We start from the raw sequence: 19,385 nt of genomic DNA on the forward strand, positions 1-19,385 counted from the left end.
TAGCAACGGTTTCATTGTGGCAACAAAGTAGAGCAAGGAGAAGTTGTGCTCTCCCCTGCCCAGCTCTCTTCACAACCATATGTCCCAAAAGGAGATGGATTCACTTGAATGACAGCAGCCTCCTTGGAGATCTGCCTTTTGTCCCATCTGCTGCTAATATCTGCCTTAGGAGATCCACTCTGCTTCCCTCTCCCCAGGACTCCCTGTTTTTACACCCCAACCTCTGCAAGTTAATCCTGAGGACAGCTGGTATGAAAGACACTTCTCTAACCCAGTTGCACATCAGTGCAACTACTCAAAACGACCATCTGCTCGGACCTCAATGCAACGTTTGCCGTGAAACATGCAGATATAAATAATTTTCAGATACAGAAGTGACTGTTGCTTGCTGCTAGAAGACCTGGCAACAACTAGTCCAGACACACAATCTCTGAGCCACAGGACACTGCTGCTCTTAAGCAGAGATGTCCACGGTCAGGTTTAGTTCCTATTCTGGAAATGGGAGAAAAAGAGCCACAGAAAGCTCACTGAGCCCCTCTCCCAAACTGGTAGATGGGAAGGACACCTCAACCTCTCAAATACACACAGCAGCCCCAAGAGAGGAATCTAAGCAGCCTGTCACCTCTCTATGGCCTTCTGGCCTGAAAACACATCCCAGTGCATCCCCTGAGCCATGGTGACCGTGCAGGTGTGGCTAAAAGCTGGATGAGTGTGCTAGACCAAGGACAGTGGTTTTGGGGAAAGGTGTAGCTTCTCATTTGGCTTGAATTCAGGACTACTGAGCCCCCAGGTAGGGAGAGGATGCCCACCAGGAGCTGGGGTTCATTCCCAAGCCCTTGCCAAAAAAAGGACCCTGAAGACGCAGCCTCCTGAGCTTCCCATCCCACTCTACAGAGCCCACTCCCGCAAGGCTCGCAGCCACATGCTGGATTTCAGCAGTGCTCACCCCTCACACCTTTCCCTCCGCCTCTGTCCAAGGGGGAAAGCAGCGAGCTGAGGAATTTGGTGTGGGTTTTATTTTTTTGGGGTGGTTTTTTTTTTTTTTTTTATTGTAAGGACTCAAATCCAGCAGTGTGATAAATGCATCCGAGCTACAATTAGGAAGATATATAGCATCAGAACGCGAAGGTCTGGGCAGCGTGGTGAAACGCGGGCTCTCCAGAGCCCCAGCTATGTTTCCCATTATGTAACCCTGGTCATGGGCAGACAGCCAGACTCCAAATGAAAAAGAGACTCTGGCTTGGCACCGTTTCTATTTTCCTATCCTCATTCGGGGTCAGCGCAGTGTCATACAGCTGCAGAGAAAGCTCCGGGGATTAAACCTGGGAAAGACTCCAAGACCAGGACCCGGGTTCAAGTACCAGCTGAAAGCAATAAACCAACTGCCACAGCTGGGCTGAGTTTAGACGTTCTCAAAGTCCCCCAGCTCTCTCCTTTACTAAGAACGAGTGATCCTGAACACGGCGAATGCAGTGTGAGCAGAGGCCTCAGGACGTATAGCCCCGGCAGCCCGAGCCCTAGGCTCTGGCGGAGTCTTGACAAGCTGCCCTGCTGGCCCTGAGCCCAGGCCGTCATTCTGGCAGCAGCACTGGCCCCGGACGAGCTGCACTTTGATGCAAGCTCTGGGCCAGGCCTTTGCTCCTAGTGGGCTGCCAGGTGGGTACAGGGCCTGTTTTTTCCAGAAGCTTTAGCACGCTCATGGCATCCCTGCAGGGTGCTTCTGTGCTTCAGTTTGTGGGTTTTTTTACCATCCCTTTTCTGTGCCCGCACCATCACAAGGGGCAATGAAAGCAACGGCTGCAGAGCTCTGGGAGGCGGTTTCAGTGTGTCCAGCCAGCTTCTCCATTGGCACTGGTGGGGGCCTCACGGCATGTCCCACCACCGCTGGGGCACAGAGCACACACATGAAACAGCACAAGCCCCTCACCGAGTTCTACAACTTGGCATCTGTGCTTGCTCCTTGCATGCTCTCCTCACTCTTGGGCTCACCCTGCCCATAAACCTTGGCTTACTCCAACACGCCTGCTGCTCTGACCCATGTTTTACTTCTAAACTTCTTTGAAGCTGCTCCTATCTAAACCTCCAGCCTTGGTGACTCTACCTGGTTACTGAACAGCCCCAGGCCAGTCAGCAGGCTTGTGTCAATAGAGAGCTGAAACACTAACCCAGTGCTCCCCTTTTCCTTTCCTACCTCCAGGGAAAAGGTTGCAAGTCCCAGGTTGTGCCCAAGAGCGGAGCTGGCTCCCTGCTATTCATCACTACCCACACCTCCAGGGAAGCGGAGCCGCTGCTGTCGCAGAGCCCCAGACCACCAACACCCATCCGCACAAGAGGTCTGGGCTGAAAGCGCAGCCAGTCTCCTCACTGTGGGTAAGACAGATGCTCTGCATTAAGCCAAAGAGCACCAGGCTGGAGGAGCTGGGAGCCAGCTGGGGAAGGCTGCCCATGCCCCAGAGTATGGGCATGGTGGGACAAGAGGAGCTGCTCAGCCACCCTCCATGGAGAGGGCAAGGTGGGGAGTCAGTTGGACCTCTGCTACAAGACAAAGACCCTCATTCCTCCGCCGAGCAGACCAAGACCTTGTGTAGTAGAGCCACCCAACCCATGCCCACTGCTCCCCAAAGAGCCACGCACTGCCGTGCTCCGGGGCAGGCTGCCACCGCTGCCTTCTCCCACCCCAGTGGGCAAGCAGGAGCCCGCACCTGCTCCAGCAACCCCGGGGGGATGCTGCCCCATGCCCCACAGTGGGGGGAGGCAGCTCGTCCCAGGGAAGGCGCTGAGCGCTGGCTGCACGAACCCAATCAGAAATTCCATCTTGAAGCTGCCCGTCGCCAAGGGCTCAGCGGCTCCCTGCGCAGGCAGCGCAAGGGGAAGGGGGGATTGGTGCACGCAGGCTCACGTGATAGATCCCAGTTTGAGTTCCTGCCCAAAGATGGGCAGCAGTTCACATGAGCAGGCAGCGGTCCCACACCGAGCAGCCGACAAACAGAAAACAGACTCCATCTCCACAAAATGAGGCCCAGAACTTCCTGTGTGAGATTTCCATTTCCTCAGCCAAATGAAAAAGAACTGGAGTAAGAGGCAATAAACTAGTAGAGCAGGACTGGACCTGACGCACGGAGTGGGGACCCATTAATGGTTAAGCCACTTTGCTGGATTACTCTTAATGCGCCTTCCCATCACCCTGGGTTCTGGCTCCTTTGGATTAACAATAAGACGTGATTTCAGGCTCTGGATCCGGAGTACCGGAGGCAGATGGAAAATCCTGCGGGAAAGCAGCTACAGAGCATGCTCAGACACTGTTTCGCATACTCCATACTTGGCCCCTTCACTCGATTTTCTGTCCAAAAATATGCAAATTGCCTAGTCCGCATTATGGACTAATGGGTTGAAATCGACCAGTTTAGAAGATTAACCCTTTTGTACATTGCAGGGGTAGACACAAGCTGTTTCTGAAGCAGCAAGAAGAAGGGAGGCGACTTTTGGAGCTCTGCGAGCAAGCAAGCTGCTCCAGGCCAACCTTGGGCAGGCTGGGCTGGCCTGATTCAGTCAAAAAAAGGCAACGAAATGCTTATGCTGGAAACGGACTTCCCTCTTGCAGAGAGGAAGGCCCTGCCTGTTCAGCTGGCTGGGCCAGCAGAGCACGTAAAAGAGACGTATCCCAACAAAAGCAGATGTACATCCTAAGCAGAAGATAAAAACCCGGCTCATGGGCCGTCTTCTAACACACACAGAAGCAAAGGGCACCTGCCAGGCCCCCTCAGAGATACTTCAGCTCTACCCAAGCATCAGTGAAGAAGTCAGCATCACCAAGGGTGACGAGTGCCCCCCCAAACATCCCCTGTGCAGTGAGCCTCTTCTGGGTGCTCAGGTCAGAGCCCCGCAGCCAGGAGTAAGCATGAGCAAGGGGGAAAGGTGGCACAAGGATCAGGGAGGGAGCAGACACCAGAAGACAGACCAGAGGATGCACGTACTGTTTGGGGAGCTCGAGAGAGGTTGGAGGAGGATTCCAGGTGTCTGGGTGGCCAAGCATCCAGTCCGACCAGACCTTCACACTGGGGAGCAGCTCCTTCAGGTCTTGGGGCAAGGCAGAGACCTTGATGTCGTCCTCCTCATCATCCTCCTGCTCCACCTCTCGTGGCTGAACTGCAAATACAAGACAGTAGAGCTGAGGCAGCTCACTGCAGCCAGGAGCCAGGCTCAGGCAGGGACTGGGGGTGCATGACACGGATCCCAACATCCCAGCCTTGGACCCACAAGGGAACAGCCACAACTCACAGCAAGCACAAAGACACGTCTGTTCTCCCTACACAGACTGGTCTAAGGGGAAAGCCAGGACATCTGTGATCCCTTTGATTGAGGACAGTGGAGTGCCACTGCACCAGTCATAAAGATAGGATTCCGAGGTCCCAGTTTTGGGAAGTTTCCCAATAGCCAGCAGAAAACATGTCCAGAGTCCATTCCTTTCTTCCAAATGTTTTGGCCTGCACACATCAGGGGCTTTCTGGCCAGGTGATCCAGCCATAACCTGGGCAGAGCTTGGGATGCTGGGGGAGAATCCAAGGGTCCCAGCAGAGGGAAAGGGGTGTACAAAATAGCAGGGAATGAGGGCTTGAACCCCACCAGGCTGCTTCGTAGGCAGCTGCATGGATCCTGCCAGTAACCCCTTACCTTGCACGCATTCTCTCAGCAGGCTGCTGCACCGCCTCACCAAGAGTGCGAACATGGAGAGCCCTAGGGCCGTGGCCTGTTCCTGGATGACAGAGCGGCAGTCTTCAGAGACACACTCTAGGAGACAGAGAGAGGGTTCAGTGGGGAGCAAGGTCAGATGCTCCATCTTGCTTCGCCTTTGCAGCCTCCCTTTCTGCTTCCAGCATGGGACACGGAACTCTGCAGGGGTGGGCAATTCCCCAGCTCACACTTGTCCTGGACCCAATTACTCCACATAGAGAGGAAAAAAGGTGGCGAGTGGCCACTCCAGAGCAGGAAGGGGCTGCAGTTACACTGCCCATGTCATGCCCAACCTCACCTCACGTGTTGAGCCAGCCCGAGCCAGCACTCAGGCCTCCCAGCACAGAAGCTGCTGCTTGGAGCTGATGCCTTCCCCTGAAGGAGGGAGATATGTTTAAGTGTTAAAAGGGTAATTAGCTGCATGTTTGATCTTTGTCCCTGCTGGAGTTTAAACCTCAGCAGCTGAGGAGGGGGCTCCTCCCATTAGTTCACCAGTCACACAACAGCTTGTCAAGAGAGCTTAATTGAAACTGTTACTCAAGTAGATGCCATACCACCACAGCTCTTCCAAACAGAGCCGGCTGGGAGTGAGAGCAAACCCCCCGGGCACATCTACACCCAGCCAGAAACCACTTCTGAGGCTGCTGAGAGCAGCAGGGAGCTGGCTCGAGGGAACTGCCTGGAGCCGGGCGTGGGTTACACTGAGCGATGCCGAGAGCACCACGGGGCATGCCAGGCTGCCCGCGCTTGCTCAGGCACTGCGCTGCCTGCTCGCAGAAGGCTTTTAAGCCTTAGGGGCAGCCTCTGCCCTCCAAATCCCCTCTGCCCCCAATTTACATCCTCCCTCGAGATGTGAGGGGAGTGGCTGGCTGGGGGCTTCCCCAGGGAAGTGCTGCGGGAGGGAGCAGAGCCGCTGCCCAGCGGGATGGGATTCATCCACACCGCTCAGGGGTTTCCTCCCAGCCCGGGGTGGGATGCATCCACACCGCTCAGGGGTCTCCTCCCAGCCCGGGGTGGGATGCATCCACACCGCTCAGGGGTCTCCTCCCAGCCCGGGGTGGGATGCATCCACACCGCTCAGGGGTCTCCTCCCAGCCCGGGGTGGGATGCATCCACACCGCTCAGGGGTCTCCTCCCAGCCCGGGGTGGGATGCATCCACACCGCTCAGGGGTCTCCTCCCAGCCCGGGGTGGGATGCATCCACACCGCTCAGGGGTCTCCTACCAGCCCAGGGTGGGATGCATCCACACCGCTCAGGGGTTTCCTCCCAGCCCGGGGTGGGACGCATCCACACCGCTCAGGGGTCTCCTACCAGTCTGTACCGTTTGCTCTGTGCAGGCTGCTCCTCACCGGCTGGTGCATCACCTGCTGCAGGACCAGGGCTTCCAGCCCTCACCCTGCTGACAGGCAGCCACCGTCAGAAAAGCTGCTACAAGCCAGGCAAAGGACTTGCCCAGTGAATGCAAACGTGCAGGTACTGACTCCAAACCGGTGCCCGTGTGAGCAAAGCCCCAGTGTCAGAATGGGGAGGGAGAGCCCCTGCGGAGCCCCAGCTCTCAAGGACCTCCACTGCAGTCGGCATCAGCTGCATGTGGGCAAGGAGGAGGTGTTGGAAGCTGAACTCCCCTGATGTGGCAGACCAGGGATTTTGAGCAAAGGGCAAGAGGATTAAAGCAAGACATTGAGACCCTGTTTTGGCCAGGGCTAGCAAAACACCTAAGGTGCAGAGAGCAAACATTGGGGTTTTAAGTGCAAATTATTTCAGAGCAGTGCGGGGGGAGGTTAAAAACAACCAGAAAAAGACTAAAACACACCTAGAAAATACAGGAAAAAATGGGAGGAAGATTTGTAGGCTTGATTTTGTCCAGCTCTTACAGCTACCCATGAGTTCAGCACCCAGTGGGGAGACCACTGAGGGTAACCCAAGGTGGCACCAGCGGGAGCTGGTAGCCAAGGAAGGGTGCTCTGTTCCTGGAGCCAGGGCTGAGCTGGTGCTGCAGAGCAATGGTAGGAAGTGCTGTACTACAGGGGCTGTCAACTTTTGGAGGAAACATAAAACTCAAGATGTGACCACTCTGGGACAGTAAATCTCTTTCATGAAGCCTTTCCCACAATTAAGAGTGTTAGTCCCAGTGCTCTGGACACAGTCCAGTTCAAGAAATTACAGTTGTCTTCCCAGCGCTCCCTCCTCCCGCACTCGGGCAAGATGCTGGACTCTTCACTTCTTGAGCGGGCACAAGACAAGACCACGGCCATCGTGCTGCCACATGTGAGTCTGGTGAGTCCTCATGTGGGTGAAAAGCTCTGGGCATTTCAGCCAGCACCCCAGGACTCTGGGCACTGTGCTCAAGCCAGACGCACAGTCACCCCCAATCTGGGCTAGTACAAAAGCTAAGTCCTCTCCCTCCAAGAAAGGCAAAACTTAAAGGCTTTCATGATGCTGAGGATCATCAGCACTGCACAGCCCTGACTGTATGTCAGAGATTGGCTCCAAGCGCTGGAGCAATGCTCGGTGGTGACCATGGCCAGGCTTGGTGCTGCAGCCTCAGCTCTTCCCATTGCCACCAGCAGCTCTTGTGACAGGCTACAAGCTCCCCATACAACACTGAACAACTAAAAAACAGTAATAATGTTTTTTGCCCATAAGCTGTTGCAGGTACCGCCATCTGCAACCCACTCACTCAAGCTGAGCACTACAGCCACAGCTCCATCAAACATCTCATATCGCTACACATGTGAACCATGCTCCCACCTGCTCACAGCCAGTTTACATAAAGCCACAGTGCTTTGATGTACCACAACGATGCTCAGCCCCAGTACAGCCTGTGATGCTTCCCACTGTACAGGTAAGAGGCACAGGACACCCAAATTTAAGGGTTGTTTCCCCACTGTTCCAGCTCAGCTACTGTGAGTGTTGTCATCTCATCATTAAATTACACAAAACTCCCCTGGCCCTGGAAGTTCATTTCCCGGCCAAGCTTGTCAGCCTCATTTCGAAGAGGCTCCTTCAGCCCAACAACCTGGCAAGGAACGACAAGTGTCCAGGTGGGTGCTTGTTCAAGACCCTTGAACATATACCAGCACTCCAGTTCCCAGCCCTACCAGCAAAGGCTCTTAAGAGCTTAATTGTCGGATGAAAGAGGTAAGTACCATAAATCAGGAGAAACTTTCTCTTTGTGCCTTTTCACCACTTTCCTTGGGAGGCAGAGAGCCTTGGCTTTCACTGAGCTGGGAGCCTGGAGCCAGTGGTCACAACCACGTGATGTAGAGGCTGTGGGGCTGCAGGCTAACCCCCCCCATGCCACAGAAGACAGCCAAGATGAGGGTACAATCAAATGCTCATGAAAGGGAGGTGTTTAGACAGAAACCTGTGGGTGTTCGGAGTGATGGGCAGTAGGGAAACTAGCTCTCTGAACCCCCAGCAAGGTCTCTCACCCCCAGCACGAAGTGTCTGAGCCTACTCTGGCACTAAAGGAAAAATATCTTGTAGAAGATATACTGAAAGGAGTGTTGGAGCAATAAATCTGCTCTGGAGCCCACAGGGCATCATTACCTCTGAGCTGAGCAATGGTCTGTGCTGCTGGTAATGCACCATGCATTTAGACACCAACTTCATGGAAAGAGATGTTCTTGGAAGCCAGAGTGACACTTTGGTGATTCCTGTCCCTGCAGTTGAACAGTGCTTAGTACAACTTGGGGACACTAGCTGCCACAGACCAGCAAGAGCAGGCAAAGACACCCTGACTGCCCAGGTCAGGGCAAACCCTCTAATTCCCATATCTGTTTCCCCAGATCCACAGCTCAGCTGGTGCAGGTGAAGCAGAACTAAATCGCCAGGTCCACAGGCAGTCACCGAAAGCTTGGTGCCAGAGACACTTTCAGGTGGCATCGATGGCATCTCATCAGTTAAAGCTGCCACAAGCCCAGCCTCCACTTCCTCCCCTGAAACCCCAAATCAGGCTGTGATCAGATAACCCTCCTATACTCAGACCCAGCCATGCCACACAGCTGGGGCACGGTGCGGAGGTGGTCAGGCAGACTACGGACAGAAATCACACACAAAAGAAGATGCTACAACACCACGGGCCCCAAGGTTGTCAGAGATGTGGCTCCTCTGTGCCACCAGCAGCCACAGCAGTGACACCCTGCAGGAAAACATCCAGCCCAACACCAGGTTGTGCACCAACCACCACAACCAACCCCCTCCACCTTCTCCCCCTGCAACCAGGCAAAGGTCCCTGTTAATGCCAGTATCAGTTTGACAGCTCCTGCCACCACATCACCTCTCAGCTCTCGCCTGCGCAGCCACCCTGTGAACCAGAATCACGCAGCTTATCAGGGTTAGAAATGTCACCTTTCAGCTGTGCCATCACCATCAAAGGTGCTGTGTGGGGGAAGAGGAGGGTGGGTAAAGCTGGCACTGCTGCCTAAGTAACTGCTTGTTAAACCACAAACTCAGGTCAGGGTTTTAGCACTTGCAGCCGAGCCTAACTCGGGGTAAGCCCATACCCTTGTCGCACGCAGCACCACCATCTGCTGTACCTACACACAGCCCGTGGAGCCACGCTGTAGTCACGGCAGGAAGCTGAGCTGGCCTAAAAACCCACCTTCTGGGAGCTTTCTTAGGCTGGATCCATTTCTCAGTCACTTGTAGCCCCACATCAACTACGCCAGCAAAACTCTAAGGTACGTGCAACACTGCACAGGGCTAGAAAGGAGCAGGCAGTTAAAGCAGGAATGTCATCAAACACTTTGCAGCCTGAAACAACAGGCTGGGTAATTTGCATTACCCCACACTTCACAGGCTGAATTTGCCTCGAAGATCTCTCTTTTTGCACCAGAAAAATAAGCGAGAGCCCTGCAGCCCGCTGCAACCCCCACCCCCCCGTGGAGGTTAGGGCTCCAGATGCTGGACTGGTCAGCAGGACGTGAGCTCTGACAGTCTTTTTTGCAGGGAGAGTTTTGAGCACCATGTTATGAAGCTTGCCTGATACTAGCCACTTATAAGACCCTTTTTCCAGTTGGCTCAGGCATTAACTATCAGAGCTTAAGTTTCCATGCTGGGTGCCTGTCTCAGCCCGAATTCTTCCGGAAATCTTCAGCCAAAACAGTTCGGCTACTTGTGAGAATAAGGCTAGGAAACAAGACAGTGGCTTACCCCTGTTAGAAAAAAAACACTTACAACCTCTTCCTTGAGCTAATCTAGCAACTGCAAATCCTGGAAAGGGGATCTGAAATTTTGCTGCAGAATAACCTTTTTAACAGAGAGTTTTCCTGTCCTACTAGAAATCTGTCCACACTTGGCCAAGCTATAAACATCTGAAATACAGCAGTTTTTCCATATTCAATAGGAATTCATTTCAGCAGCTAAAACCTTCTAAGATTTCACTTCCCTGAGCATGCTCCATCTTCCTACCTCCCTTACACCTAACATGCATTACACACAGCAGAACTGCCCTGCTCCCATCCAGCATGCGGGGACCTCCGAAAAAATGTCCTTGTACTAGTCACTGCTGCTTGCTGCGAGCTGGAGATTGGACCCAGACTCCCCCAGCGGCGCCCAGGCTATCTGCTGTGAAGCAAAGCCTAACAGCGAGAGGAGGGAGAGGGGATGGGGTGGAAAAAATGGGAGCTGGTGAGCATCAGACTGCGCGCAGAGAGGAAAAGCAACCGGGAACCAGGGACAGGCCGTTTTTCTGAAGATCACAAAAACCCTCTGAGCTGCAGAAGAGTCCTCCTGTTTCTTCTTGGCACACAGAAAAGGGTTCTTCTCCAGCTGGGTACTGGTGTGCACGGAGAGCAGTTTTTCTACCAGGAGGCAGTTTCCTTTGCAGAGAGCCGGGGGAGCGGGGTGGGTCGGCCAGCACAGCTGCCGCAGCGCCCTCTGCAAGCATCTACCTGGGCTCTCAGCTGCATCCACGCAGGGGCTGCGAGCTCTGCTCCGACTCAGCCGGCAGCAGAATCCAACCCAGGCTTTCTTCAGTCATAAATCTACCTGCTTCACAGTGGAAAGGGGGCATCGGGAGGGGGGAGAGAGAGAGACGGCGAGAAAGGGGACTTTTGTAACGGGGAGAAATTTCTGTTTCTCTGAGAAGGTTATATTCATGGAAAACATAAACCAACTGTCGTCAAAGTCGTCTGAGCTCAGGAAATGGAGCGGCCGGGAGAAGGCTGCCATGTGGCCGGATGTTATGTATTTCTAATTAGTGCTATACATCTTTCAGCAGCGAGTGTCCTTTTGCTGGGAAACACAACGCGCTGCCCTTGTTATTGTAACTGTCAGAGAGTGCTTAAACAGATAATCTCCAGGAAAAGTGATAAACACATCCCCTCTCCCACTAGGGTGTGCAAAACAGCAATGCCAAACCTCTATTAGGGCAACGCAACCAGCCACAGGAAATGGGAATGGGAAAAGGGCAGGCGATGCAAGGGACAGCCACCTCCGAGGAGAGGGATTTGCTGGAGGAAGCTTCTCGCGGCTGCTCGAGTGCCATGTGCTGAAGGAAATCCTGCGAGGGACAATCAGGGCAGAGCAAGCACAGGCCACGTGGCCTCGGCCAGGGGGGCACTCGTAGGAACGGGGCAGGGGGGCTGGAAGTGAGGGCTCCCAGCTGCTCCGCTCTGAGCATGCTCTAGGCAGCGGTGGAAGCAAGCCACGGCAACCCCCGAGCTCACAAGCAAGCAGCAGACATGCTCCTACATCCATCCCAGCTAACACAACACAAGGAATGCTGAATCTTTTACAGTTAAAACAACACCAGCCAACAAGCGTTAGAGTCTCGAAGGAGACCAGATTCCTTTGATTCAGGCAACTAGACTGCCCTAGCCAAGGGTCAGGAGGACTCCAGCGAGACAGTTTCCATGCTGGCCTCCCCGTTCTAACCTGAGCTGCGGCTCCAGTCCGGGAAGCCTGGAGCAGCGCTGGCAGCAGGTGGCCCCAGCGCAGGCAGAGAGAGCAGCAGGGATGTGCTTTGCTCCCCAGGAGCAACAGTTGAACCCAGCTTCCTCAGTGACAAGGTAAAGGACCCAATGTGAATGCAATCAAAGGAACGAACGGGTCTCTGGGCACAGTCCCGAGGACTGACATAATGGGCTGGCCAGGGGACACAGGAGGTGGAGGAGCTTGAAGAGTGTGGGGCTGCGGGCGAGCTGTGCCTAAGGCACCCGGCTGGTATGTCAGCAGCTCAGCACCACAGACAACTGATTCACCAGCCGGCTGCTGCCCTGCGGGGAAGAAGACAGAGGCTGGTCACCTCCAAGCTGACACCACCTGAAGGCAATTCGTTTGCTCTCTTACCGCTCAGACACAAGTGTTTTCCCTGTGAGTCACTCTCCGCCAGACGCAGTGTTGGCAGGGCTATAGGGCAGCCCACTGGGATGGGACTGTTTGCAGGATGCGGGTAAGGAGAGCTGCGCTGCCGGCCCAGGCAGCTGGTCCCACCGCCGCCTGCCCATGGTGGAGACCGCACACAGCCGACCGGAATATAAAGCAGCAAAGCAAGTGGGATACTCACAGCTGCAGGGCATTTCCCCAACACCCCTCACAGAGGACCAGTGAGTCATGGGCACTGGCGAGTCACACACGCACTCAACTGCTCCAGAAAGAGCCTGCGAACCTGGAGGCACTTGCTCAGCCCTGGCTAATACCCTGCAAAGAGCCTGGGAATGATGGGCAGCTTTCCTGGAAAGATGCTCCCTGACTCTGCATTTGCAGGCAGCAGACACGATGGCAGCCCCAGCCTTCCCAGAACAATGCACAGCCCTGCAGCTCAGCTGAACACCACCACCTGCAGCACACAGGGCTGAATCCCTCCCAAAGCAACTCTGGATTGCAGTAATAACCTGGATGCCCCCAGTCCACCTCCCCATACCAACCTCTCCCCATGGAGAGGCAGGGGTTGTCTCAGCTGCAGCGCCCAGACACGCAGCAGCACTGGGGAGCTCGCTGCACGTGTTCCCAAAGCAGCTGGGACCGCCCAGAAGCCCTCGGCTCCCTCTGCTTCATGCTGAAACCCGGTTTTGTCCGAGGGAGGGAAGGAGGGAGGCCTAGGAGGTGAGGAATGCCGGGGGCCTGGGGAGGATGGAGCAGCTCTCCCTGTGGAAGCCATTAGATATTCAACACTTCATTTGTTTCCAGCCGTTCTGGACTGCAGCGCTGGGCTCTAGGACGGGAGGCTCTTCTCTGACGTAACCAGGAAGCAGCTGCAAAATTAAGGAATCCCTCATGACATCATAAAAAGGGTCGATGGTTTACAGGGGAAGGTATAAAAATTAATGACATATTCCCACCCGAAGCAGCAAGCCTGCCCCAGAGCCACAGGGGAAGCCGTGCTCTGCCTGTCACGAAGGGGCTGCCTGCCCAGGACAGCTCTGTGCTGCCAGCTCCCTCCAGCTGATCCGGGAGCTCGCCTCCAGCTCTGACCATCCCCAAGCCTAGCATCCATGCACAGGGCTGGATCCTTGCACCTGAGGTGCAACAACCACCAGCTCAGTATATCCTTCCTGACACTGACAAACAGAGCTTTAGGCTCTGTTTAGGGAATGACTTTAGAGACGGCTTTCTTGTCTACTCGGGACTGGCCAGGAGTCACTGACAAAAAACATCATTGTGAAGTGACCCAGGGAGAGACAGTTATTCATTTGAACAGGGAGAGCAGACATGTGCACAGATTGCCCCCAACACCCCAATTTCTGCAGCTCTGGAAACCCAACAGGTCCTGGAAGAGGAGGTCAGGGCAGTGGCACACTGCCCCTCCCCACCACGCAACCCAGGCTAGGGCAGAAAGAATGACATTAGCCCTGAGGACAAGCACAGAGCCATTTCCACTTGAAAAGGGAAAAGGATAGTGGTTTAAAATTAACTGCAGCCTTTTCCAGGAAATATCAGTGGAAAGAAGCAGCCATTTTTAGAAATGTTATTCTCAGAAATTTCCTGAAAAGACCCATCAGTCAAAACACAGATTGAAGCCATTTCCACTTGCACTAAGCAGCACTTTGGAGCTTTCCCTCCGCACTTGGGGTGCCTGACCCAGCTGGCGGGGCCAGGATCCTGCTCTGCACCCCTGGCCCCAGCAAGGCTGCAGGAGTCAGTTTTGGATACGAAACACCCTATGCAGTGTCAGGAACATTCTTTCTGCTCGGGGAGGCACATACATCCCAGATTTCACTAGTCACATTCATACTGAGACACTCCCAGATCATCATAGCTGGGGCAAAGGCATCTAGTCTCACCCACACTGGCAAAGCCTGGAGGATGACTAGAGAAACTATTATTTCTCAGCACTGTCTTCACCACAGCCGCTCCAAGCGGGTGAGCTGATGCTAGGACTTACGACACAGGCAGAACAAAATCCTCACTAGCCTCAAGGCTCTGCGCAATCCCCAGAGCCGCTGTTTCTGCTGCCAACAACTGACAGCAACACGAATTTGACCTGTCTGGCAGCTAAAAGGCTGGCAAACCCAAATGTACATAACTCCTGGCTAGCTCGTATGAAAGTATGTCCCTCCAAGCTGGTAAGCCAGCTCATCAGCATGTATATATAGCTCCAGACCAGCCTGGCACCAGCTGTCTCTTGCTGCGCAGGGAATATTTGCTATAAGATGCACAAGCAGGAGGGGATTGATGCGGCTGCAAGGGCTAAAGGGCCCAAAGGCGAGCAGGGCTCAGTACGTGCGGAGGGCATCAGATGAAACAGGGCACACTGTACCAAAGGAAGAAACAATGTGGATGATGGCGACATTAAAAGGTGTCAGGGGCACTGCGGTGAGGCAGGATGATCCAGCCCGATACAAGAAAACCCCTGACAGCCCATCCTCTGTCTGCACAATCTGTCAGCCCTCCTTGGAAGAAGCCAGCTGCACAGCCAGAGCCCTGAGCCTCATCCCAAAAGGACCAGCGAGGAAAGCAGGCTCCTCGGTGCATGTACTCAGGGGAGTATGCTGCCAGGGGAGCCCGGCTCGGTGCTACGCAGCAGGCATGGCAAGCTGCTACTAGCATCCCACCCAGGAGCTGCATGCGCCCAACCATAATTGTGTCAGATGTTATTTACAACGGGGGAGGAGGTGTGAACAGGGCTTCCCAAGAGATTTACTCCAGCCCCAAGTGAAGTTTTACCAGGACAATCACAGCAAATAAAAGGCAGCCTTTTCCACCACCCTCCCCCCGCCCCCCCCCCCCCCATGCTGGAGGTGGGCATGTCTTTGGCAGCAAATGCAAACAGACAGCCTGGAACATGCCTCCTCTGGTGTGAACCTTGGTGAGCACTTCAAGCCTGGAGTAAAGTTAATGAGAGAAAGTGCCTGCAGACAGGCGCATTCAGAGAGAGCAGCCTTTGATGGGGCAGGAACAGCAAAGTGCGGAGCTTCCGTTTCAACACATTCACTCGTTTGCTGCTCTTCTTTTTACAGCTTCCTGAGGGACCAGAGCGCCAGTGTGTCAGTTTGCAAAGCAAATGCCAAAACATAAAGCGAAACCCACGTGCCCCCCCCCCCCCCCCCCCCAATTCCAGGGAGGCAGTAAATCCCAGGGTCCTCATCGGATGCCTGCAGGCCTGAACTGCCTCCTCACCTCCTGCTCCAGCCCCTGGCCACCTCCCGCGCCTGCTCAGTCCGTCCAGCTTCCCCGGCTGATGCCAGTGGCACCCCCAGCACCCGGCCAGCCCTTCAAGAGGAGCACAGCCCAGCTGCTGTGCCTACAGAGAAGCTTACCTAACACTTTCCATCATAAGACCCTGGTTTTAGTCCCTAAGAACTTCGCCAAACTTTAACCATTTAGGCTGCAATCCTTCATGCCAAAAGCTTCAAACTAAATTTATTGGGAAAATTTCATCTACAAAGGTTCAGCCATTTGCCAGAATGAGGTTAGGGAAAATATATTGTTCTTCTCAAGTTAAAAATTCTTAGACCATTTCAGCAAAATCCCTAGCACCTTCACACTTTGGAGCAGGAACCAGAAGTTTGGCAGGGAAGGCGGCAGGGTCTGGGCATGCCTTCTGCCACCTCTGTCCACCCCTGCTTTGCCAAGGCGGGGGGGCTATGGAAATCTGGGTGCTCATCAGACAGCTCTCACGTGCCGCTCCAACTGAAGCAGCAGCTGGCTCATCTGCTTGGACAGACGCGGGAAGAAGAAACCTAGCCAGGTGAGACACTAGAAAGGCAGGTAGAAAAGGGGGCCGAAGCAGCACAAGATAGGTGACAGCGTAGTAGCCCCTTCTCCAGGTCCCCACGCTGCTCTGCTGGTACCATCAGTGGCTGCTCTCCCCAGCGCCTGGTGCGGAACGGAGGGTAACAGCCCTGCGTGTCCAGTGTTCCTGCCACAGCAGAGGCTGTGTGGTGAATCTAGATTTATGTGCCAGCCAAGGAACCCAGATGAGGTCAGTGTGGTTCCACGGGGGAGCTCGCTTTTCTAAAAACGATGGGAATTACACATACAAAACCCATTACATAAACACAAAGTCGAGCGCTCAAAGGTCAAGAGCCCAGACTTAAAGCCATCTATGCAAGTTCAAGTTCACGCCATCACACTTACTTATTATAAGGTAGTCCTAATGACATATCACTTTTTCTTCCCTCAAGTTACCACTTTCAGTCAATGCAGAAAATTAAGAGTCAGTGGAGACCCTCCTGCAGAGCCTTCCGATGTGCTAAAACGGGTGTGCGTTCAGTATGGCTGCAGGACACAGCTGCACAACACGGTGACGTTTTGGGGATTAAGATGGCTCGGCGCTAATCTGGAGAACTGTATCTTTGCCTGGGTCCTGAACTTCCAGAAGGATCCAGAAGTCACCTTAACTCCTCCCAATGCACGTGGTCAGTATTTGTGTGTTCCTCACCTGCTGGCTGGCCATGGTGACACAGAGGGGATGAAATTTGCAGACACTGGGCACCTCTGCTTTGAGGAGGAACAAAGGCAGTTCCTGGAGGACTGTTTTTAGGAGAACTCTATCCCCTGTATCTCCAGGTGAACAGTCAAGAAATTGGAAAACCTGTTATTTTCCTTAAGCTCAGTTCCCCACTCTGTCCTGCCCCATCTTTACTGTTAGAGATACCACACAGAAAGACATCCTAACCTGAGATGCTTTAAAACAGAAGCCAGTGTGTTTACGCTGTCCTATTAGTTGGACCTGAATTATCTAGCTTTTCCTGTGCTCCATGCAGCACCGAGCATGATGGTAACACTTAATCAGCAACTTCTCTGGAAAACTCCCGTGTGGAGGGAAAGGAATTTTACAAGCAAAAGGACAACAGGAAAACTGAGCCCAGGATCTCTTTGCCACGTCATCATCTCGTCTATCACAGGAGGCCTTATCTGCATTACACCACACCTCAAGCACATGGAAGTGCTGCTGAGCACAGGTTTCGAGGTTCGCTCTGTTTGCAAACAACCACTCACAATGGTCCTTGCAAAGGATAAGACCAGATCCACCCACCCGACCTCTCACGGTGAACGGGGGCCATGGTCTTCTGTGGAAATTTGGAAAAAAAATCTGCTCTGAGTGGTGCCACACAAAGGGAGGTTCTCAGGTGTCAAGTGAGCAATTCCCTACGGGAAGGGCTGAGACCACAGGCACAAACCCACAGCACGCAGGGAAACCATTCCAGGAAGCTTAACATCCGAGCCCCAATATTAGAAAATATGATCTCAGTGCTCCAACAACTTACATGCAGCCGGAGCCTCAGGTCCCAAACCCCCGTGCAGACTGCAGCACGCGCACACTCACACTGGCTATTGAACGCCCCCGCCACGGGACTCAGTAACTGAAAAGCCTCAACCTTCTACACTCATTAACAAGCACAAGACATTACAGTTTCATGCCAAATTCCTCTTTTCCCCTGTGATTTGAGACAGGATTGGCATGACTGTGAAGTTCCCTGCAGCTACTGTTGCTGCACCGTTCCCAGCAGAGCTATCCGCAGGGAAAGGCTGCACCGAGGGTGGTGGGCTCGGCCCTGGGGTGCCCCAGCACCCCTTTCCTTGGCTGCTGCATCCTCTGCCAGGAGGGCACGAGGGAGCTGCAGGCTCCTATACAGCCAGCGCCGCTAGGTTTCCTGCAGAGATTTGAAAACCTGTTGCAGTTCCAAAGCGAGCTTCGATTTCACTGTGACCAGCAGCTCAGAGACTCATAGTTACTATACAGCCGAATAAAATATTTTTTCATAAATTTAACGCCAGCATGTCTGTGTTTGGAAACTTTGAAAATCCATGTTGTATGGTTTACTGCACTGGAAAAGGTGCCAACAGAGTTTCAAAGGAAGGGAAGTGTATAACTGTTTCCTTTCAAATGCATTTTCCAATGGGATCCATTGAGGGAAAAGGCTGGAACTAACTAAAACATTATTAAAAACTGTTATGAAAAGAGACAGAGAGATGGAAAAAGATAGACAAAAACTCCAATACACAGCCGAAAGGGAGGGAGGGAGACAGGCAGCAAGAAAGGGGATACGGGCAGAAAGACACTTTGGGTGGGGAAAACGGGGCGAGACGGGGAGTTTTAACTGGCAGTCACCCTTCGTGGTTTCATATTGTTGCAGATCAATTGATCAGGATTTCAAGTGCTGCTGGCCCGGTGGCACAAGGCGAACCACAGAGTTGGCTGCAAGTGCAGCACTTGCGAACTGCTGACCTTCAGTTTTAAAACCAAAAATATTCTTTGGGAAACAGTTACACCAGGTTCCAGCCCAGGCTGCCAAGCAAAAAACAAGCACTACTAACCTGAAGTAACACCCCTATCCCTTCCACCAAAGCAACAACCAGGACTAGTAACCTGAAGTAACTCCCTGGTCTGATTCAACCAGCAGTAACCGAGCGTGACATGTGTGCAGGGGCTTGGCTCTTCCTTACTCCCTGAGTGGAGCAGTTAATTCTCCAATCGCTGACACCAGCCGTCGCAAGGAGCGCGCAGGATGCAGGCTTCGGCAGTCAGACCGCTCCCGCTCTGATGCGTTGGCCGCGTTCAAGCTACTCTAACGAAGTCTATAAATACCAAAGCGATCGGGTCCGTATAGCGCAGTCACAGCCTGAGTCCAAAGCCACCACTGCAGCTCCAAGCAGAGCCCTGGGTTTGCTGTCCCACAAGCAAAGGGGGAACCAAAAGGGGCTGAAAACAGACATTTTGCCAAATACTTCAGTGCCCTGGACATCAGGAGGCTGCCAGGGTCAGGGCCCGACCGGGGATGGAGCCGGATCTCTGCTGCTCTGCCAGGCTTCAAAGAGCCAGGCTGGGGGTGGGCAGAGCTCCACGCGCGCCTGCAGAGCTACAGGCCTGTGGTTCTGCGGGGTGTAGTAACCCTGGGCTGTAGCACACATGTCGAGGGATGAGGGGAAAAAAATAAACAGACAGACAAAAGAATGAGGATGCTCTGCCAATTCCAATTGTGCAGCTTTTATTTTAAATGCTTATCAAGCTGAGAAAGAGCAGAGTTCTTGGAAAACAAGGTTTCCTTTCTTCCCATGCCAGTGTCAAACACCCTCAAGGACGGGTACAGCACAGGCACTCGCTGCCGGCCGCCCTCTCCGCAGCAGCTGCCATCCCATCCCATCCCAGCCCAGCCCACCCCATCCCACCCGCCTCGGGAAGGGTTTGCAAGTAACAGCCCTGGTGTTTCTGGTAAAAAGATCTCTGTGATTTTTTTTTATTTTTTTTTTTTATTAATCT

The 19,385-nt window shown here is 53.7% G+C and overlaps 1 protein-coding gene across 2 annotated transcripts in view; it reads right to left on the reverse strand.

Moving 5' to 3' along the window:
- The window catches only part of SMG6 (SMG6 nonsense mediated mRNA decay factor), a 115,627-nt gene that overhangs the window by 55,092 nt on the left and 41,150 nt on the right, over positions 1-19,385 (reverse strand). For both annotated transcript variants that reach the window (XM_055717110.1, XM_055717100.1), the window contains exons 11-12: positions 4,672-4,788; positions 3,975-4,146 (exon numbers count right to left, since the gene is read on the reverse strand). In XM_055717110.1, coding sequence (XP_055573085.1) covers positions 3,975-4,146; positions 4,672-4,788 — 289 coding nt within the window. The remainder of the gene's footprint in view (positions 1-3,974; positions 4,147-4,671; positions 4,789-19,385) is intronic.

This window comes from Falco cherrug, chromosome 1 (genome assembly GCF_023634085.1).
Source record: "Falco cherrug isolate bFalChe1 chromosome 1, bFalChe1.pri, whole genome shotgun sequence".
Classification (NCBI taxonomy): domain Eukaryota; kingdom Metazoa; phylum Chordata; class Aves; order Falconiformes; family Falconidae; genus Falco; species Falco cherrug.